The sequence below is a fragment of the Solea solea genome, chromosome 12 (assembly GCF_958295425.1).
Source record: "Solea solea chromosome 12, fSolSol10.1, whole genome shotgun sequence".
In the NCBI taxonomy this organism is placed as follows: domain Eukaryota; kingdom Metazoa; phylum Chordata; class Actinopteri; order Pleuronectiformes; family Soleidae; genus Solea; species Solea solea.
In genome coordinates, this window is record NC_081145.1 from 7,586,554 (window position 1) to 7,610,133 (window position 23,580).

At 41.7% G+C, this 23,580-nt stretch overlaps 1 protein-coding gene across 1 annotated transcript in view; it reads right to left on the reverse strand.

Moving 5' to 3' along the window:
• Window positions 1-951: 951 nt before the first annotated feature.
• Window positions 952-23,580, reverse strand: part of furinb (furin (paired basic amino acid cleaving enzyme) b) — a 104,025-nt gene continuing 81,396 nt past the window's right edge. The window contains exons 8-16 of the mRNA XM_058646023.1: window positions 21,352-21,524; window positions 16,819-17,031; window positions 11,300-11,400; window positions 7,724-7,827; window positions 6,689-6,806; window positions 5,472-5,651; window positions 5,083-5,210; window positions 4,490-4,618; window positions 952-2,866 (exon numbers count right to left, since the gene is read on the reverse strand). Coding sequence (XP_058502006.1) covers window positions 2,157-2,866; window positions 4,490-4,618; window positions 5,083-5,210; window positions 5,472-5,651; window positions 6,689-6,806; window positions 7,724-7,827; window positions 11,300-11,400; window positions 16,819-17,031; window positions 21,352-21,524 — 1,856 coding nt within the window. The 3' untranslated portion in view covers window positions 952-2,156. The remainder of the gene's footprint in view (window positions 2,867-4,489; window positions 4,619-5,082; window positions 5,211-5,471; window positions 5,652-6,688; window positions 6,807-7,723; window positions 7,828-11,299; window positions 11,401-16,818; window positions 17,032-21,351; window positions 21,525-23,580) is intronic.

Here is a 23,580-nt window from a genome sequence, read left to right on the forward strand (position 1 = left end):
TAATGATTGAAGTCTTTGAAAGCATTGTAAAATTTGAATCTTCAGCATTTACATTATTTTATATTAGAGTAAATTATTGTTTTATGCTGTACTATCATACTTTAGGCTCCATTTTAGTCGAACTTTGTTTTCTTTTGCTCTTTTAGTCACTCTGTACTGTGTTGTTTATGTTATAAATTGTACATTTTAACGCTTAAAGTTATTTTGTTTTAATGTAAAGCGCACCGAGTCGCCCTTCGTGGAATGTGTATGTATCTATACAAATAAAGCCGCCTACTATGGTCTACGGTAAATACTCAAAGTTGTCCTGGAGTGTGTCGGTTAGCAGCAGCACGATCAAGTACATGACGGTTGATTAGTGAAGCTTAAGAAAGCTTAAGAAGAGAAAATGACACGGCAGCCGACAGAAAGATGTTGTGAACGAAGGTGTGAACAAGGAGATGAAAGGCTTCAGACTCAGCCGCTCTTAACTCCACGAGCCACTTCACACATACACTATTTATAATGCAAAGAATGACGCAGCCGAGGAGCAGCGAACTGTGCAGCGACTTCTCCTGGCAGATCTAATTATGGGCCACAGAATGAATGTACCTTCACCCATGAACCCAGTCAGCTGCCTCCGCAGAGGCTGTTTCCACACGAAGGCTGCTAATGATCAAGGCCGCTTCAGTTTGTAGTCGATATTGTTTCCCTGCACGCATGCAAACCACAGTTTATATTAAACTTTAAGGGGCCGCTGCTGCTGGCAGCCTGTTAGAGCTCGACACCCAGAATGAGAGAAATACGCTTGCAACGTTGACATATGGCCATGAAGAAGTAATGAACCATCTGCTGGCTCGGGTGGCGTTTTCAGTGTGTATGTTGAGGATTTAAGACTCACAAAAAAAACTAAAACCTAAAAGTTTTAAAAGTCTGGCAGTGGAGACGCACGAGATAACAACAGCCAAAGTGTTTTTTTTTTTTTATTCCAGCTCCACAATATTAACACACCCATTATTTAGTTAAATAAAAAAAGGATATAAAACAAACATTTAAAAAAAAACAAATGCATTACAAGATTCTCTGTAAACGTCCCGAGCTTTTGGTTCAGCGAGTCCACACACGTGGTTATCGATGGGGAAATAAAGCATGTCTTTGTTCTGGGATGTTACGGCGCTGCTCACAAACCTGAGCCTGATGAAAATGTTCTGGTTTCAAAATCAATAGCCACTCCACTGGGACAATGAGGAGAAACTGCTTTTGTTTCATCTCAACAGCAAACAAGTGGGGGAAAAAAAAAATGTTGGAAAGGTCAGAACATTCTTTTTTTTTCCTCTTTGAAATTTAAATTTAAAACTGTTTTATTCTGCTATAACTCAGTAAGATTTAATAATCTGATATGTCTGCGCTTCAGTGGCAGTTCCCACTGCCGCTTGATTGAAAACAGTGCATCCGCCACAGTTTCCTGAAGGAGGTTTTATTGCATTGTCCCAGCGAGCTGCATAAATCCTCGACTTTACCTTTTCTCGCTATTAATGAACGGAGACAGAGTGGAGTTGACGACTGCTGGCTCCGACAGGAGGATGATACACAGACCAGTCATGACCCAGTGTTCGCGCTGAGGACAAATCAGATGCTTACTTAATAAAGGCCTGGTCAAAAAGGAGCAGTCTGTCCATTTTACGGTTCAACTGTGCTTGTTTCACCTCAGCGTTCTCGTCACAGAGGGATGTCGTCAGGGTTATTGTGGCTACAATAAATTTCACGTTATTTATTTTGAACCAGGCAGTGCAGGGAATCTGACGAAGGGTGCTTTTAATTGCTTTAGAGAAAATGTAAGAGTTCTGTCCCTCTATGTGGGATCATCCTAAAATATTATATGTCAGGCTATCTCACATCTTCTACTTTTAACCATTCATATTTTGCAAGTCTCCAGTTTACAGTGGCAGAAATGCATCACTTTAATGAAGTAATTCAATGAATTAAATTACAACCCAGAGAATTGAGTCAGTTAAACACATTAAATCAGGACCAAATCTCTCATTTATCTGGAGTGAAAATACTAATCACATAAGACCACCTTAGATACATGAATAAAAACATGAATGACAAGTCGTCAGTGTGTCTGGACGCTGCCAGGACACGGCGGCGGTGTCAGCAGGGAGACGCAGCCTCAGCTACAATGAGCTGTGCGTCTTGATGAAAGCTGTCCTCTCGCTGTGACCGTCCACCTCCTCGCTGTCTGATTCAGACTCGTAGGCGATCATGTCCTCGTCCCCCCACACAGTGGGGATCCCTTTGTAGCAGATCCGCGTCTTCCTCTCCCGTCCCTGGCCGAAGCCAAAGCCAAAACCCACCCTCACTCCTCTCGTCTCTGAGAACACAGAGGGCAGTTTGGTCCTCCAGCCGAAAAAAGTGCCACCGGAGCGCATTTGCAGTAAAAGGAAAACCCCGATAAAAGCAGCCAGGATGAAGGCACAGCTGAGCACGGCCACCACCGCAGGCAGCTGATTGGATGGAGCTACACTGAGCCCAGGCGGTTCCTCGCCCTCTTGGCTGTTGTCGTCGGCCGCCGCTGGGATCTCCTGCTCTCTCTGGGACGCGCCGCCCTGCTGCCCCCCTGCCAGAGGGGACTTACGCTGGACTTGGCTCTGGTGCAGGCAGGAGGTGAGGACCAGGTGGCTGTGAGGCGGGCAGGACAAGCAGTCCGTAGGTCCGGTGCCGGAGCAGGTGAGGCAGGCAGGGTTGCAGGGCAGACAGGCTTGGATTGAGGACAGGTCCACCCAGTTCTCCAGGGACAGGTTGAGGAGCTGCGGCCCTGAGGTGAAGCCTGGTGGACACAACTTTATACAACCCTGCAGGAAGAGGGAGAAGCCTGGGCTGCACTCTGGATGAACAGAGAGAGAGAAACCATGAAATCTTACACATCTTACACAACAAAAGAATAATGGTTATTGGTCTGTATGTATAAAACTTCTCCAGTCTTGATGGCCACTCAAAGCTGCTTTACACGACAATATGGCCACTCACACATTCATACAGTTGCCTTAATGAATTTAATATTATTTTAGTGCTTCTTTAACAGGGACATATACACTGACACTGACACTTTGATAAGTGATCGTATCACATCATTTGCAGCTCCTGCTCATTTCAGACGCATGTCCCTCAAAGGGCCTTAAAATCAAGTCTGTAAAACATAAAACATCACCACACATAATGCACTCTGCTGGCCCAAAGACCCAGATTTAATGACCCTTTCACATGACTCCATAACTGATTTAACAGATCTAATAGATTTTAAAAAAGAAATAAAGAAAGTTAATCACAAGGGGATATTATGTATTTATATTTATTTGTAGAGCTCAAAGTGGTGTCTTTTTAAAAATAATATTTCAGGTACCAGGTACTACAAAAGTACCAGGTACTACAAAAGTACCAGGTACTACAAAAGTACCAGGTACCAGGCTGCAGATTGCAACGGAGGACTCCTCCACTCACCCTTCCCTTCCCCGAGCATTTCAGAGAACCATGGTGGCCTTCACACACCAGAGACGATGTGGTTGTCAAAAAAAAAGGTTTTCAAGTTGTTCCCATGGAGACTGTTATTCATTTAGTCTGGAAAACTTCAGGCCATAGTCACGATAAGACGATGAGCTGTTCTTGTTTTGTTTGAATCGCGAGCTTCTGTTTTCTAACGTGAAAAACATGCTGGGGGAATTTGTCAGCTGACTCTTGCCTAAAGTACACGTATACAGTTGTATGTAAACATTATGGGCAAACACGTCTGGGCAGCATATTCAATTTCTTCTTAATGTTACACACTGGACTCATTCTGACACTAACTATTTGTAAATGTCAGATAAAAATGTGCACATTTTCATTTCATGGACAACTACAATATTATATAAGATGGAAAAACTGAGCTCAGATGCAAACCACATGAATAAAAATCTAGTTTTGAAGTAACTTTATTTGCCTGTCATTTTAAACCACATCTTTTTGTAAATGAAGGCCACATGAATGTCACAGCAAAATGAATAGGTTCTGTTTATTAATCCTTGGATCCTTTCAATTAAGTAATAAATGAAAGCGTTGCCACTAAGAAAAGGAAAAAAAAAAAACATGTTGCAGACAGAAGCTTCAGACCTCGTCTTCATCTTCCTCCTCAGAATTTGCTCACAGCGTAGCACCTCCTGCACTAACACAGGTTTAATATCCCCCGCTGCTCCTCCACGCTTCCCACACACACACACACACACACACACGCGTTCAAACGCACATGGCATATGGTCATGTGCATATTCATCGTGCACATGCATGCGTGGCGTGGAAGTGGGCAATCTGTATTCACTGCCACTCTCTTCCTCAAGTTAGAATAAGGAACGCAGCATGAGCCCAGAGACTGTTTTGTGACAACTGTGCGTCAGCGCCAATACAAATGAGCTCATTCTGCTTCAGTGGCTCCCATTTAAAGTTAATGTGTCGGTGGACGCACGCACTATCTCACCAATACAGATCTGCTGGGCGTCAAAGGTCTTGCAGCTGTTGTTGGACGGCCGGGGGAAATCGGACGACGAGGGGTTGACGACGCTGGGTCCACCGCCCCACAGGGTGAGGGTGAGCTGCTTCAACACACCTGATGGACAAGGAGACGGAGAGAGGAGGGCGTGTGACGAGGTGGAAGAAAATATCAATTTAGCTCTTCACAGAGAAGGCGACAAGTGGCTGGGATGAGGACATATGGGTGGGTGGGATCTCATTTCACTGCTCTGTGTGAACAAAACCAACGGAAACATCAAGGATTAATAAGAACTCTATGTGACAATATGCTACAATTTGCTTTATGGAAGACAATGTAGACAAAAAGAGGAGAAAACTCAAGTTTTCACAATCAAAGGGTTGCCCAGGTTACAGAGGATTCCATCTCTGCCCGGCAGCTATTACATTTTAATCTAGATGTATTTCTGAGGGCCTGTCTTGCAGCCACTACAGGATGGAAAAAAAGGGACAAAAGGCTTTTTTTAGAGAAGCAAAAAATATTAAAAAAATATGCAAGACGGTGACAATGCTAAGCACGTAATCATGGTTGAGTGCCGTTACCATAGTCGCGTCCATTAGCCGCGACGTTTTCAATTTCCAGCGTCCATTCACCCTGAGGATCCTCGTCCCACGAGTGCGTGGTCATGAAAGCCCAGTTGTTGAATCCCTCGGAGGAAAAGTCATTGGGCCTGAATAATAAAAAAAAGAGGAGGCAGGCTTGTTGTTTGTTTGATATATTCTGTATATGTACAAATGCAGTGCTTTTTTTTTTCTCCCAGGGAGTGTACTTGAGGGAGTGTTTGTGCACAAGTGAAATTGAGTCTCACAAAGGGAGGAGGAAAGGAAAGGAAGAGGCGATCAGCACCAGTGTGTGTGTGAGTGAGAGAGAGAGAGAGACAGAGTGAGATTTATATGAGGGTTCGGCTGTTAGTGTGTGTTTTACTGTGTACCTGGGGAACAGCAGGGTGGAGCGTGTGCCCAGTGGGCTGATGAGATGAATGGCCAATTTTCCTCTCTGGTTGTGGGAGAGAGTGAGGCGAGCCTGGACGTGTTCCAGAGAGCTGACATAGTCGGGCCGTCCCCAGCAGGCATCCACGCTCTTGCTGAACACCAGCTTGTTTCCGATGTCTCTGCAGGGTTTGACAAGTGGAGGGGACAGTAGTTAAAGTGTGGCTGCGAGAAAAAAAGAAAAAAAAGGACGCACACAACAGCGCTGTGCTACAACACGGAAGTGATGGAGGTGACATCTGTCAGGCTAAGCAGGGTGAAAGAAGAGCAAGTGCTCATAAAGAGATTTTAGTCCCTGTTCAAACCTGGTATTAACATCCATCTTGAGAAAGCTGATGATAAGCTGATGGTGATGAACACAAATGTTCACACCTATCAGAGAAGATAAGATAATCCTCTATTAGTCCCACAGAGGGGAAATGTGCAAGGGAAAATGCACTAAAAAGGAAAAGTAGGAAAAGTGAAAGGAATAAGTTCAGTTAAGGAAGAAGATGAAAGCTACAAAGTAACACGCCACTGTTGGTGTGAGTGATTAGTAGATTACTAACTTGTGATCAGTGTCTACTCACGCTGCTGTAACATGTAAAGAGATTTGAACTGCATTCATCATGTTTTATTATTATAGCAGTGGAGTCAGATAAAACAACATGTGGAAGCTGAGAAATGTAAAAATACTGTAAAACTGCAGTAGGTGAGAGGACGTCTTTAAGATATAGACACACGTGTCCCTAAAACCACCTTTGAATGTGTTTTTTGTGATTGGATCTGAGGATGAAATCACAACATGTGGTGTCCATTCAGACCTGTACCTGAAGGGATAGTTTATTTGAAGGAAGGGTGTGAGGTATGAGGTCATCTTGCATAGTCAGTATGTTACATACAGTGGACACAGATTTCAGGAGACAGGAGACATGGTTTGTTGTGAATAGGGATGTTGTAGCCCTGTACGACAGCCGTTAGGGTAAGCATGGTAAACCAAGTTCACAGAGGGCAGCCTACTGTATGTAACACTATCCTTTTAACACACTTTTGCACTTGTGATCAGATCATTGAGGACGGATGTTAAATCCAGGTCTGAACAGGGGCTTAAACTCACTGCAGTTTACACACAACAACAACAACAACAACAACAACAGCAGCTCCTGGTCACACTTCTAACCTTGGCTCTTCCAGCATGGTGTGAACACACTGATGCTGTGGCCCCACTGTTGTCCAGTTCTGTGCCATAGCCACCATAGCGCTGGCATCCAGCAGCCCATAACCATACGAGTGACTCACTGTGAAGGAAAGGAGGGATTAACGGCAGATTAGTAGATGGTGGTGAAACCAGGAATAAACTCTTTGCATTAATAATGTGGTTGCATTTTGACTCCTCTGTTCTTATATGGTTGTGTTCAGACTGCAGACGACAGACTCATTTGTGCGTCCAGACATAAGCAACCTATATGCAGGGTTTATTTTGTAATGACATAGGTGTCCCCAGGTTTGTGTCACTGGTTTTGGCGTCGCTGTTGTGTGTTATGATAAGAACGATGCAAAATCATTTTTTAGAGAAATGTAAAAGCTGATCTGCTCAGCCAGAACATTCAGACTGAGACACCATTTGCAGAAATCTGATTTGAATCCCATTTAAAACCGACTAACCAAAACGTTAGCTGTCCAAACTTTCAAAAACCAATCAGCATAAAATATGCAGAAAAAACAAGAATAAAAAAAAAATAAGATCTGATGTTTTATTCTGGCAGTCTGAACAAGGCCTATCTGGCTGGTGAGTGCACTTCTACATGCTAATGACCAACTGGCTGAAATGTGTGACATGCTGTGATTGAGAGTGCACTGTGCAAGAGGAAAAAACTAATGATTTGGGTTTAACAACACACCAGACAGTTTATTTAATCAGATTTGCAGAATACACTTTTGCTGAAACAGAAGCCTTAGTCTGTGTTGCTTTGAGCTTCCTATATCTGTCTGTTTAACACTTTTTATAAAGCCCCTTCAAGGATGGGCATTGCAAATGCATTGCAATCTGCTATACGCACTAAAATACTCGCATCATACAGCTGTTTTAAGGACACCGTATCAATCCCTATTAAATAAACCATGAAAATAATACATTATTTATTTACTCCGCTTCATCAACTGCTCGGGGCACAAATATAACAGCATGCAGCAGAGAGTATAATGCTGTCACTACCTCTGCGTCCAACTCCATTTGTCTTCCAGTCTCCGGCGCTGAGGTATCCGGGCTGAGACGTTCTCACGACCAGGTGTTGCATGTCCCTCCAGGTCAGGTTCATACTGCAGGAAGAAAAGCACAGTAGCCATATTGACTTTGTGTCATGTAATAGCTCAAGATATTACTTTCTGCATTACGCACATTATGAGAAAAGTCAGGTTTCCACGACCTCGACTTTATGACAAAGCGGCAGAGGGAACGGTATATTTTCAGACACATCTGAAATATGATCCAACTAAGCATATATATATAGAGAGAGAGGAGAATATCCTTACATTTCTAAAACATTACACTGAGATGTAGGGGAAGCCCTGAGGGACATGTCAGTCAACCATAACAAAGATATGGGCTCACATTAAGGTTGAACACCGCATAAAACATTGGTATTAAAGGTACATCATAACCTATTGAGCTGAAAGGACAAAGAACATAGTAAAAGCGAGGATACATTAACACGGAGGACTGAGCTCTCAGTAATGACGGTTTCTAATGAGGCCTGGGATAATGGGCACGGGGTGGTGGTGCTGGTGGGGGGGTGGGGTGGGTTGTCAATAAAAGCCCAATAAAATGTTCTCTTTTTTTCCCAAAAGCATTTGTCCAAGCTGCCTTCAGGTGACCAATGGGAGAAAATCCACTCTGTGGGTTAAGATAATCAAACCATGAATCACGCTGCTTGCACTGCTTACTTGCCACAGAGGACAGAAATAGAAACAATGTGGCCCATCACCTCCACCACTCTGCATCAGCATTCACATCTCACCTCAGCACCGCCACCATCACCTTTCTCCAGGGTGGAGAAAAAATAAATAAATCAGTCAATGTCACCTCAGCCAGGAGTGAATAAAACACCCTCCGAAATACTCAACCCATTAAATGATTCCATCGCTGCTGATTCCCAGTAAGTGTGGTCCCAGTCTGATAGAGAAGCTACCTTGTTATTACCACAGTCTGTCAGGAGGTGTGCGTCTGCGTGTGTGTATTTCAGAGGTGGTGTTAGGGTTGAAAGTGAAAGATAGCCAACATGTTGTAAACCTCCACTCTGTCAGTCAATCCTCCTTCTCTGATGATAGGAGAAGTGACAGTGCCGAGATAAACTGGGTTTGTATTTGTTCCTGAACTGACACCGGGGCTGTGAGGTGACACTGCCAGCGAATGTGGAAATGAGCAGAATGATGCAGTGCAGACTACTGCTGCTCGACAGGAAGACTCAACGCAAGGGATGGGGCAATATTCTAGGGAAAATGTTTAAATGTTACACTAATGACTTAAAAATACTGTCGAGCTTTAAGTGCCAAAAAGGCATGCATAATGATGATAACGATAATTGGTCAACATCATTTAAAAATGGGACTTTAACTGTCTGAGTTATAACTTGAAAGTAAGTAAGTTAAGTAAAACAGCTCTCCATTTGTCCATTTATTGGGACAGCTATTCGATACGAATGGTCTCCGTACATTCCAAGATTTAAAGGAACAGTATAATTTTTCCTATATTCACAACTCCGTAATGACGTGAAGACTTACGAGGTCCCGTGGAACTCTGAGCTCTCTACACATGAACTGACAAAGCAACTGTGCAGTACCATCGATACCAAAAGGAACTGTATCAGCGATGTATTAATTCCTAATATTGCAGGCCTCTAACAAACCAATTGGAATTCAAATGTCTTGGCAGAACAATTATGGCTTTATCACTTCAGCAGTAGCAGGGATACAGTGTGGAATAATATTATTCAAACCTTAAAAATTGTACATAGAACTTACTTTACTCCTAGACTTAGATGCTCAGTGAAGCTAGAATCATCATTAGACCATTGGTGGCACCTCCTGTTGGGACATTTTAACCCTGGAGCTCTCAGTCGCACGGTCTCATGGTGCAGAGGAAAAAACTTTAAAATCTTGGTCAGAAGCTTTCTTTTGTTCATTACTGTTGACCGTGTTAACGATCCAACAATTCCAAAACTTAATTATTGGGTTGGTGTCTCCATGTTAACCACGCACGACTAACCTGTGTGGCAGGGAGGATACTAGCGAGCGGTCATGTGATCATGTAGGCCCCACTAGTGTGAATCCTGCTCACTGCTGTAGTAAGGACGGCTTCTGCTGCACACATTCTGCAAATGTGTGGTGATTTAGTGCATGTTTTATATATATATATTTTTTTTTTTTGCAAAGTCATGAACATACTTGAAAATGTCAGTTTTGCAGTTCTTTAAATCATCAATTACAATATTATCTCAGACGATATAGCTTGCCCACCCATAGCCGGCCAATCACCTTTTTGTAACATTAGCACATTTTGTAAAAATTTTTGGCCCAGGAAATATATTTATTTTTAAACATCAGTAACATGTTTTTGTGTCATTAACACATTTGATAACAAAAGTAATAGTTTTTGCAACATTAGTAAACACTAGTTTTATCTGTTTTCTCTGGACCTTCATCTATTTGTGCAAATTTTCTCAAGACCATGAATCAAATGGAGGAGCAAAATAAAAAGAAAAAGAAAAAACATTCTGAAGAATATTTGATTGTAAAAATCAAAATCAAAATCATTGTGGTTGTGGTAATCAAAGCACCAATCACAAAGATCCTGCACACTGTCCAACTTTCATCAAATGTCGTGTTACAAAGTTTTGGTGCTGAGAGTGCCCTCAGACCTGATGAATGTTTTTGCTATTTGCCGCATCTGTCCCTGAAAATAGATGCGCAAAGTTAATTATCATTTTATCTTTTGTGTCAGGGCAATCCCGACAGGAAATGTTCACATTGTTCCGTGATTCGTGTTTAACACACACGATTCTAGTGAAGATATCACCATAACAGAGAACAACAGACAGTGTGAAAGAGTTCTGACACCTGGAGTCCAGACCGACCAATACTGAGACACTGGTTGAGCCTAAAATCTCCATTATCGTCCCACCAGGTATTCAGATGTCTATCTGGGCTGCAGCTTATTTGTCCTGCTAATTAACAGCTTATCACAGGCTTTGTTTACAGAAGAAAATAATTCTCGAGAAGGATTTATGCAAGCACAGGACTGCGCACACAAACAAACACATACACCTGAGGTTGTGAACGAGCACACACTGAGGTTAACAACCCTCACAGCACATTCACGCAACTGTCTTTCTGTCCGTGATTGTCTTGACAACCACTCATCTCAATTTCAAACATGACGTGTTGCTAAGGTGTTGAGTGTGAACAGTTTTGGGTGAGTGGATCTCACACCCCGACACTTAAACCGCGCCATATGTCTTATCCTGCTCTTGTTGTGCGAGAAAGCAGAAGCTTGCAGTAACATCACAGAATGCTGTTTTATGAGATTGTAAATAAAATTAAAAATAAACCAATTACTCTCATCATGCTGCTTTCTTGCAGCAATGCCACGCACTGATGGTCACACTTTGAACGTGCAAAATGGAGTTAGTTGTGAAATGAAAATAAAATTCCCCCACTTTTATGATTTTCTCAAGTCAAGGTATATTAAGGACAAAATGAAGGAGTAGGAGGGTGTGTTGTTGCTCTCACTCACTTTGCCTCCAGAGCCAGAGCGATGATCCCAGCAGCTAGTGGGGCTGATGCAGATGTTCCCGTGTGAGAGTCTGTGCATTTATGCCTCAGGTCTGTGGTCACCTTGGAGACGGGAGAAAAGAGAGAAGGGCACATAAACCCCAAAAGGAGAAATGTGGTTAATATGACACATTGGGTTTCCCATTTCAGTGTGAGGGAAAGTCATGGGGAGAAAGAGGTTGAGCATTAAGGCAAGGGAGGACTGGGGACAGTGGGAGTTCTGCCAGCAGCAATTAGATATGAAGGAGGAGGAGGATGAGGAGGATGAGGAGGAGAGAAGGGGCAGGTAGGGTTAGTCTCAGGCCTGTGGATCATTGCCAGAGGGTTGAAGCTGGGGCACTGAATGTCAGCCAAATCAGCCCGGCCAGGTCGGGTGATGGTGGTGAGACACAGTATGAAGCACTCTACGTATTCCTCTGCAGTGCCAGAGAGTTAATGAGGCCTGTCTGGGTCACAATGAGGACACATCAGAAATGACAAAGGAGCCAGAGGGTGAGGCAAGCTGTGAAGGTTAGGGACAGATTCTTGGTTTACAAGTGTTTGCCTGACAGACTGTGGCACTAATGGTCATCATCACAAATCTACGTGTCAGAGGATTAAACAAAGGGCGGGCAGGTGTCTGCACTGGCCAACTGTTAGATTTCAGAATTGAATAAAACACTTTTAAGCTGTCGCATTAGATTCATCGTCGTCCCTGCACTCCGAGATGATTGAGCTATTAGTCAATCAACAGAAAGTCGTCATCTCCTTTAAAAGTGAAGTTATCAATGAAATTATTCATGAAGAATGAATCAGACGATTTCTTCTTCTTAAATGACCTGTTCTGTGCTTCACAGTTGATGGGTTTTTGTATTGTATGTGAAAAAAACAATACAAACAAAACAACTAATAACAAAAATAATGGTACTCATTAGCAACACAGAACAAACTGTATTTGTCTTCTTTTATTTTCACAAACAGCTATATTTTCCTTTTTTGCAGGTGTGAACTTGAGATATCCTTTCTTGCTACACACAGTGACACACACAGTTGCAGATTTACTGGAACAAAATATAGTTTTTCTTTGACTCTTGTTGGCAAACGGCATTATCTAAAGCAGGTTCTCTTAACCTCAGGCTAGGTACCGGTACCGGGCCTTGGGCTGAGCTGAACTGAGCCAAGAAAACCTGTAGAAAACAAGCCTAAAGCATGTTATGTAACCATTTCCCTTGAAATGCTTTTCCTTATCTCAAGGGAACTTATATTCATTTTAAAATACCTAAACAAACAAGGCAGACTGTCACCATGCTATGTCATATTATGTATCCTAAACCATCTCCACAGTTAGGCAAAACAGAAAAATAAAACTGTGCTGCTCTGTGAGTAAGGTAAGGATGGGAACAGCTGGTGGAGCAATTTCCTCAGATCCTGTTGGCCAGACCGTCTCATTAACAATGTAGTGACTTCCTGCAGGTGATGAAGGCTGCAGACCCCCGATTTGGGACACAGCCTATGACCACTGAATATATAAGTATTAGATTATTATACAACTGCTGTCCAGGCCTTATAGGACAACTTCTGTTTCCTCCGCATAATAGCAAAACATCCAAATCGTTTTATGTTAACACACGACACATACATACACTGCAACAATGGGCTCAGCCATTTCTCCCGGCTATTGTTACGTTTTTAGGCGGACCAGAGTTTGCTTCTTTGGTGCGTATCAGAGTTCAGTTGCGCATTCACACCTCCTCTAACGAACCGGACTTTCTGAGCAAAAGAACCAGTGCCTTGTTTATCTACAATGCTGTCAGCCCAGGGTTTGCGCCCGCCCACTGCTGCATTGACTCCCAGAGAAGCTGTGCTTCCCTGGAAGTCACGATTTTGCCGCATTTATCCAATCACCGTCTCACTCGCCACAGTGGAAAAAAAACGCTATTCTGTGCCGTCTCATAGAGATCCAATGAAGCTGAGCTTCTACTGGTTTCATCAGATTGTTTAACAGCTGATTCTGAACAAACGCTTCACATAGCTGACTTTTAGTTATGAAATGTAAATACAACAGTGCATATTTGACTATTTCTTTTCTGAAACTTTAGATGAAGCCGAGCTTCCCCTGCTGTAATAGAGCAGTCACCTCTGCTGTAAAGGTCTCATCTTCTCGTGAAACAAAAAAAGCCAACAGTAACAGTAGTTCTGGACAAAGGAATGCTGTGTGAACTCAATGCTACGACAAATTACAGCTCCTGACTGTTACAGTAAAGGAACCCATACAAAGCCACTGCTCGCCTGTTTGTTTGCCTGCAGCACTGGATCTTGGGTAGGAATGGTAGATTTGTGGCTGTTTCATGTTTCTTTGTCACCCGAGGCAAGTGTGTATTCAGCTGACAAGCAGTGTGAAGAAAGAATGTGGCAAGGTCCACATTTGTCATCTTTCCTCACTGTAAGTCACACATCAGTCAGTGTCTGATTGTGACAGTTGGATGAATGTTTCTGATATGTTCACTGGAACAGGATTTTTGTTACATAAACACATTCGATATTTTTGCTTGTTAGAATAGGAAGAGGTTTTGTTGTATTAATTATGATGGGCTCCACCTGTACATACATGTTCTGCCTTCATCATGTATATAAATGGTATCACCTTCAGGTTTCTAGGATCCACCATCTCCCATGACCTAAAGTGGGCACCAAACATCGACTCCATAGTCAAAAAGGCCCAGCAGAGGCTTTACTTCCTGCGACAGCTCAGGAAGTACAACCTGCCCCAGGAGCTGCTGATCCAGTTCTACACAGCAATAGTCCAGTCTGTTCTCTGCACCTCCATCATCGTTTGGTTTGCATCAGCCACCAAACAGGACAGAAACAGACTGAATCGCACCATCAGGACTGCAGAGAGAATCATTGGTGTCAAACTGCCCACCATCCAGGACTTGAACACATCCAGAGTCAAGAAACGGGCAGGTAGTATCTCTGCAGATCCATCACATCCCGGAAATAACCTGTTTGATCTTCTTCCCTCTGGCAGGCGTTACAGAACACTGTACACCAAAACTGCTAGACACAAGAACAGTTTCTTCCCCCAGGCCGTCACATTACTGAACACTTGACCAGTTTATTTGTTTACTTATCTATTCACTATCTGCACTTTATCGTTTATATATATATATATTTAAAAATAAACCGGACCTCTGGTCACCTTTTTTATTCACTCTTGTCAAATGTATGTTAAGTTATGTTGATGTCTATGTTTCATGTACAGCGTGTGTTTGAAAAACCGGAGTCGAATTCCTTGTATGTGTTACATACTTGGCCAATAAAGCTGATTCTGATTCTGATCATATAGTGTAGGTTTGTCTATAAATGTAACCTGAACCATATTTCACAACATGTCCTTTTGGAAACACAGTTGTAAATCATTTTAAATATATAACACCAGTAACGCAGCTTCATTTTGTTTACTTCCTATGGTCATGACTTCCCAGAGGAGGACTGAAAAATGGAGGAAAAGAAAAACTCAAACAACAAGCAGAAGAAGTTGATGGAGAGATGAGACAGGTGCACATAGTCTCATCTCTCAGTGCTGTGTTAAATTAAAGATGGCATACAGCATCAGCATTTATGAGTGGGACACTTTGCTGTTTATTGGTCTCTCAGCTGAAGCAGCAGTAGAACAGTTTACTGCTGGAGGTAAAGAGGAGATAGAACCCCAACAGCAGCAGCAGCAGCAGACATGAGCCCTGTAGCCACCAGAGAACAGGAAGGATTGATTCAGGTTAAAGTTCATTGGGACGTGATAGCAGCGAGAGAGGGGGGGGGATCACAACATTTATTTGTTTTACACTTAAAACATCAAAAGTCTCAGTCATAATACTCTAGCCTCTTCACTGCCACCATGTTTGAGATTATTGTCTTAGTGTCTTCCGTGCCCACCTGAGCCACCCTGATCGTTGATGCTCTACATGTGCGTCTATGGAAGAAAACGTAAGTTCTGAACTTGGAATTTACAATTTGTGGAAGGAATGGAAGAATAAGACTGAAGCTTTGTTGATTATGTGCTCTCAGCCACAAAGGTACAAACTGCAGCAATGTGTCATGGCCGTGCGCCGTGCTCGGTGCACATTAGCAAACAATGACAACAATGGCCAGTCAATCATTCGAGAAAAACATCCTCCAGAATAGATTTCAGCTTTGTGAACTGATAGTGTAAATAAAGTTAACAAGCCGATAATCAATTCATCTTTATTTATAATTCATTTATTAACAGCATTTGCATATTCTGCTTATGTTGTTATTAAACTGTATTATTCATTCAATCTACGTCTGGTTAAATTAATTAAAGTTATAATTATTTTCATTGTCAATCAACATTTGTTAATTGTGTTTTATTTTTTAATTAACCAACAAATTAACATTTATCTCACACATTCATGACTGTATTTTGTCATTCTTTGATTAGTTCCATGATGAATATGTGACCTCAAATATTGCTTGTTTCATTTTTGTGCAGCACACACCTATAATGTACTGCAGTAAAAATACTACCAAGTGGGTAAATTGACTCATGTCTCTGTCTCCTCCTGCATTAAAGAGGCTCTTAAAAATGTCAGCTTCGACTTGTCCACTGTAATACACTATACGCTTTTACATAGTCCTCTGTGTGTGTGTGTGTGTGTGTGTGTGTGTGTGTACGTGCGAGAGAGAGTGAAAGGTGAGATGGCAGCAAGTCTAATCAGCTCAGGTGGTTGATAAACACGTTTTTGCATCTCAGATGTTGCAGATGGATTGACTTTCATAATGTTTTGAAAGGGTGCTAACATTAAGTCACTGTGATTCTACAAAGCTTGTTGTTTATATAAGCATGTGCGTATATAATGTATGTATAGCAGAGTATATCATGATGTAGTGAGGAACTCATAACTAGGATGCGCACAAGCAACCACAGCGCCCACATTCCATGTGAAAATATGCAATTAATCAAAATTAGTCACAGCAAATTCTGCAATTAATATTTTTTTTAAATCATTTGACAGTCCTAATTTTTCTTACTAAGGGACTTTTTCCACTTTGGTGGTTTACAGCATTTGATTATTTCCCACTAACTAATCCATTTCATACATAAATTCATCTATCCTATTTCTTACATTTAGCAGAGTTACTTTTCATCATTCTAATCCTGCGCGATATAAGAAATTATTACACAGAACAGTGATGTTAAATATTTATGTCTTTTCTATTGCTTGTGGGGAAATGGGATTAGACGCAGCCTTACAGCCACTCTTATTTCAAATGGATTATTATTGTCACAAATCATTTGTGGGATTAAGCCCTTACACCCAAGTCTTTTTCAATGTACAGGGGAAGATTCACAGTGTGTGGAGAGGTTGTTTACTATGTTTGCACTTCTTACAGAATCAAAGTGTAAAAAACAACCCTCGACAACAACAGGGATATTGAAAAGTGTGTGTGTGTGTGTGTGGGTGTATGTGTGTATACGCTCACTATCTGTTTCTCCCCTGGGTTTCCGGAGCTGAAGGTGGAGGCGAGTGTGGAGGAGCAGGGCTCACTGTACCACGGCACGTTGCCGGACTGCGTGGTGCTGCTGATGGACAGGGTGTAAATGCTGTTGGTGTATCCGTCACAGTTGCAGTTGTCCTGCTCTCGTCCACCATTACCCGAGGCCCACACAAAGATGGATCCCAGTCCGCTGCGTCCCTGTGGTACAGAAACATACGGTGTGTTCATATAGATGTAATCCACTTATGTTCACAGGGGGAGAAAGTGGCAGGAATAAAAAACGTAACGAGAATTAAGTGAAGTGTGAAACATTGCCTTTAACAAAGACATTGGTCTTAAACGCCTTGTCATTTATGCGCTCTCTTCCAGAATAACTGAACCCCTGAAAGCATCGCTCTCATGAATACATCATAATGACACAGGGACATTACTGTGACAGAGCATCAGATAAAAAATAGGAGAAATGTAATTACTAAATCTACGCAAGCTGAATGTAATTTAGGTTGCCTGATAAATGACAACATGACATGTGCCAATGTGAGACTGCGCAATGTGACCGTGAAATATCAAAAATACATGAAACATACATTTAGTCCCCTTTGATCTACACTGAGAACCTGGAGTGATTTATGACTCAATACAACTATACTAACAGCAAAGCGTTTGTCAACTCAAAAACATTTCTAGCATTAGACTAGAGGCAGCCCATGGTCAAAAAGAGAGGGATTGGGCTTGTAACTGGAAGGTTGCTGGTTCAATCCCAGGATTCCCCTGAGCAAGGCACCACATCCCCCATTGCTCCCTGGGCGCTGATACAATATGTGCTGCCCACTGGTGTGTAATGGGTTAAATGCAGGGGACAAATTCACTCTCACTAATTGGCGTGTGTGCAAAAATGACTGATTCTAAGATTGATGTTTTTAGTTTAAGACACACAAACCATTTTCCCTTGTATTTGTCTCCACATTACGAGACTGTAAACTGTGTATTTGGTGGACTGCCACTGAAAATCAAAGCTCTCTCTCGCGGGTTGTCGAGAACCCATGGATATTTTCTCCGTTTTGGCCTCCCCGCACTTGTTTCCTCTGACCTTTAGAATCGATTTTTTAACTTTCGCTGCTTATTTTAAAGCCATGGGTCAGTCTGCTCCCTACACTGCTGACCTTTCTCTGTGGGCAACGGGGCATTTGTTGTACAGATTCCACAGCTCCAAAACAGCATCTGAGTGGAAAATGAAGTCACGTTACCTTGTCGTGTTGCACTTTTCTTCTTGTCTATAACATCATTTTTCGTGATTTCTTAAGTCTTCATTATTTCTTTGATCTGTTCTTTTTTGAGTGTCTTGTGAGATCTTCACCATAAAAGTACCTTTTAAGAATTAAAATTTTGTCAAAGCGCAGGCTACTATTCACCGTTTTCATTGCACAGTTTTCTTCAAACGTTACCAAATGAAGTTGAATTTTTCATCAAAGAGTACAAGCTGTGAACTTGAGACACTGTGATGTTCAGAATAAAAATGGAAGATTAAAACTTTGTTTAATCACTTTTCTGCAGTTTGACCCACTGTGGGCAGGAAACATATTCATCTTACAGAAAAAAACAAGTAACCAAGAAATGCATACAGTACGGTGAAAGAAAGAGATAAAAGAAAGTGGGTGCACCACTTTTACATCCTACATACAGAGCAGTAATAATAACACTGTTTATGGCAAGACAGAAATTAATATGATGTAAGAGAAGAGATGCATGCACACTGTTTTACCCACAGATACACAAAACAATACAGAAGGGAGCATGAGAAGCCTACAGGGAGTGTTTCATCCGGTATATTCACTGTTATTTTTGCACACACACCAATTAGTGATAGTGAATTTGACCTCTGCATTTAGCTTAACTTAACTCACACAAATTATTGCACACACTGGCGTTGTTTTTAATATGCTTACGCAATGTCACAAAATATTATTACAAGTTGCATACAGTTGCATTCATTTCCCATGCTCTTGTATTGATGCAGAGAAAATTGGGTCTTACACAGCACATCCCAAAGACTCTCAATCGGGTCAGGATCTGGACTCTGTGATTCTGAAAACGACGCCTCATACATCCTGAACCATTTTTAAGAATTTGATTATGATGAATCCTGGCACTGTCATCTTGGAATATGCCCAAAGAAACCTGGTCATTCAATCTTTTATTTGACCCCAACTTTTTTTACACAAACATTTTTCACATCAGCTCTCCTGACTCACAACCATTCTCAATTTATAACTAACACTATCACAAAATGACTGTTCTCTTTCATTGAGGAGAAGCTGTATCAGTTTGAATCACTTTCAATTTTATCATTTCCTTTTGATCCTGTATTACAAGTGTAAGAACATTTCCTGCTCCCACTGCCCCACAGACGAAGGTAAAAACCAAACCATGACCCCAAAATAGTGAATTTGAAGAATCGATACGCCCCTGCTCCTCGAGTTGTTTTCGTAAATACTCTTCTATTGGACACACAACGCTGTCTGAATTGTAATGCATCAACACTAGAGCCTTGAAGCTTTGCCTAATACTGCTAAACCTCCCTGCCCAATTTATGACCTGACTCTGCCTTTGCTGCAGGTTACACAGGTCAGAGACCATCACTTCATTACTGAGGGTTATCTCTATTGCCAGGAGAACACAAGCTAAATCAAAAGTCTGGTTCTGCTGTAGTTTTTTTTCCTTCTTTTCTTTGTAGGTTTTCCCCTTTATAACAAAAGTACATGTGGAACATTTTTATGTGATAAAACATATTAATTGTACTGTTTCAACAAAAGAAATAGCATTTTCATTCATTTTTGCAGCAATTACTGTGGCCTGTGAACGTAACTATGGTTATGCAACAGTGAAAGCTCATCTATTTCCATTGTCGCTCATCTAATGCTCATTGTTTAGCTGCTCCACTGGCATATTTGTCAGTATATATATATATATATATATATACAGTATATGTCGTACTCTTTCAAACTCTTTTTTTTAGTTTTAGTTAGTTAGAAACAATGTTTTGATCCAGTGTGAATCTTCCAGAATAAATGAATCACTTATATGCCAAGCAGAGGAGGTGATATAAATATCCTGTTGTTTAAAAAGAGAGAGTTTTATCATTTTAACCCTTCAGACTTTAACCCCAATTGTCTGTATCATGATGGCATCACTATGGAATAAAACACTTGCTATAAATTGTAGGATGTTGTATCCACTGTCTGATGATGTGTCTGAAATCCATTGTTTAACGGGTTGGTCACATTAACATGGCAAAACAGACACACAACTAGGGATGCTAATGATTAACTATTAGTCATTTAATTGCAAGAATTCAACCGATTATGAATTCATCAATTAATTAACCAAAATCTGTTTCCTTTTGTCTGTGTTTAATTTCTCTGGAACTCACCCACTTATACTAGCAAACATCAACCAAAGCACTGACGTTTGCTGGAGAAGTAAAATGGCTGATGTGAGTTGAAGCAGCTTTTAGAACACTAGTTTTCAAATGCATCTAACAGAGCTGAAACAGGAGTAAAAAACTTCCTCCATTACAAACTCTCTGGCCTGGATGTAAACCGTGTTGACTTGCCCCAAGCAATTGCAACACTTTTCCTCAAGTTAGCAAAGTTAATATCTGTGGGGGCGCCGGATAGCTCATGTGGTAGAGCAGGCACCCTCCTAGGGCAAAGGGCCTTTTGCAGTGACCTGGATACGATTCCACCCCGTGATCCTCTGCTTGGCTGTTGCTCAATGTTTTATTAAGCCCACATAACTTATGTGCTGCTAATGTACATTTTTAACCTTTAACTAAGCCTCAAAATGTCCCTTTTTGCTTATTTTAATAATAAATGGGCCAGTGCTTTTGCCCATTTTTCTGTTTAAAGTCAAGAAAAAAACAAAACAAAACACTGTAGTTGTGCATGAATAAGAGAGAATAAGAGATTTTCCATTATAATTTTGGAATTTGAACAGTATAAAACATTCTTCCAATAGAATGTTTCGAGTATAAAATTCTAAAAATAAAATAAAATTCTCTGCTCCGTTTCTCCCCCGCTCTGAGTGTGTGAGTGAAATCACCGTAATAACCACATGGTTGGCTTTGACTCGCAACGCCTCAGCTTTCAGAAACCATTGGAATTTTTCCGATAACACCGACTGTCGCATAATTGATTAATGCAAAGAGTGTCGCCGGCGATACGCTCGGTGTTAAAGGGTTAAACAAAGAAAAATAATCAGTCTAGAATTTATTGTTAAAATTCAACTGACTATAACTCATTAACTAGTATAACACTGCACACAACTTAAACATAGGCCCTGGTATTGTTACTTTTGGACTGAGTCAGGCTAGTTGTTCCTCTGAGCTTTTATGCTGCTGTCGCTTTCATCTTCTCATGTACAGAAATTCATTCATTTAAAGATGCTAGTTTGATCCTGACACTATGAAACAGGGAATATAAAAGTAAATCATAAGTCTAAACTTATGCTGTGACTGACCTTGGTAATTCCCTGGAGAAAAGCCTCCTGAGCCAGCTTGGCAGGGCCGTCCAGTGACTTGCCATCATCTTCTGGGCCCCAGCTGGCGCTGTAGATGTGGATGTGTTGAGGATTCAGGCTGAGGGAATGTGCCTCGACGATGTCTGTCACGTCCCCATCCAACATGCGAACTCCTACAAAACAGTCATGTCGCAACGCAGTGCAGATTAGATAACCAAACTAGAGAAGAGTAAAGTAGTGGGGAAACAGTGACAGGATGACAGATGGTGTAATGAGAGTGAGGATACTCATTATAGCTTTAAAGCAGTGTGTCAAAACATCATAAGATAACAAGATGAGAAAAATAAAGAGTGAAAGAAAGTGGTGGCACTGCAAATAACCTTATTATCTTTAGAAAAACAGAAGGGGGAGGGGGGAAGGAATCACAGGAAGAAAAACTAAGACTTCACAAACCTCAGATTTAAGTGACCTTATAAATCGTCAGCCACAGATGTGACTCGGACGGATACTACACTGTTTTAACATCATATAAATGAAATAGCAGTTGTTGTCCAGCCAAGAAAAGCCAGTGCCTGACCACAACAAGAAGACTGACACACATACACACACACAGTAATAAATGAGCTGGGAGTTTACTGAGCCTTTGCAGACTGGTGTGTCCACAGGGTAGCACCAAATGCCACCTTTCATCATACCTGAATACAACCCCGCCTGAGCCTTTGAAGTGAGCAGCCTCAGATCACTCCTCTGAACATTAATGGCTGTAGAGAGGCATGAAATAAACCACCTTCAAATAAGGTCCATTACTGGGTGAGGACCCCAGACCTCAGAGGCACTGCTACCACTGACATCATCCGCACAGACTTCAATAACCAACGCGGCCGCCCCACAGACACAGACATACATACGCCAGTGTTGATGCAGCCGAAGCACAAACGACTCGGCTGGTGAGGGGATTCGCCGTAACACAACTTTGAATACTGTGAACGGCCTTAAATTTTTTTTACCTGGGGTAAACACACAACATAAAACTCAACGTCTGCTCCTTGGTGATTATGCCAGTGCTGTATTGCAGCAGTAATGATAATCACTGTCGTAACAATATTCATCAACCTCCTGCTGCTTGACGTTTCCTTATTAAGCCACGGCTGTGCAGGTTCCCTGCTGCTGCGAGTCAAAGGAAGCAGGTAGAGATGCAGCTGTGTGTACTGGAGGAGGGGAAACAGGTACAGTGGGTGGAAGGAAACACTGAGCGAGCCAAGTAGGGCCAATTACAGCCTTTTAAACACTTAATCACAAATCATTGTTCAGTGAGGATCCACACACTGAGGTGTCGCCACAAACATAACTGCCTGCGCACACGTGAGCATGCAGACATTTGGAGGCAAATCACAGCTGTTTATAAACAATCCACTGACCCCCGTGACATGAACAGATTCACAGGGGAGTCATTTGTGAGAATGGCGCCAATGTGCGACTCCGTCGAGAGACGGCGGGTAGTGAATACAGAGAAGGAGAGTTATGGGTAACATCTGTGAACGGGACTTGTCAGGCTCCACTGAGCCTTGTTGGCTACCATTGTGTCATTGACAGATAGTTTGGAGACAAAAGTTACAAAAAGCATTCTTGGAATACTTAATCAAGTGCAAGATATTTCATAGACAGAAAAAGAAAATCCTTCAAGACTTAATTTATGCCGACACTTATTTTGATCAGCTTTTAAGCAGATGGTATGAATAGATGCCCAGTGGGCTGTGAAGTCAGTTTTCCATTGGCATTGATATAAGATTAAATTAAGGGTGCTCCCTCATCCCTAAAGACACAATAAAACACTTAAAATACAGATCTGGCACTGAATTTCTTATTTTGTAGAGCAAAGGACACATAATAAAGGTGGGGTGAACTAATGTGCTGCTCTGAGGGTAAGGTCCAAAGTGTAAGAATTGGTAATATTTAATGGTAAGATTGCAACAAATGGAGGACTCCTTGTCCCTCACATTCCAAATTCAGACAAATACAATGGCCTTTACGTAACAGCAGACTCTTTCAAACTCTCTACACTATTCCATCTCCCTATATCAACTTTCTTCTTCATTGGTTTCCTATCCAATTCATTTATAAAGCACATTGAAAAACAACACTGTTGACCAAAGTGCTTTGTTCCTGTGCATACAAGGTTTATGAATCTGAGCGTCGGTGCAAGGCATTTGCGTAGCAAGCTCAGTGTCA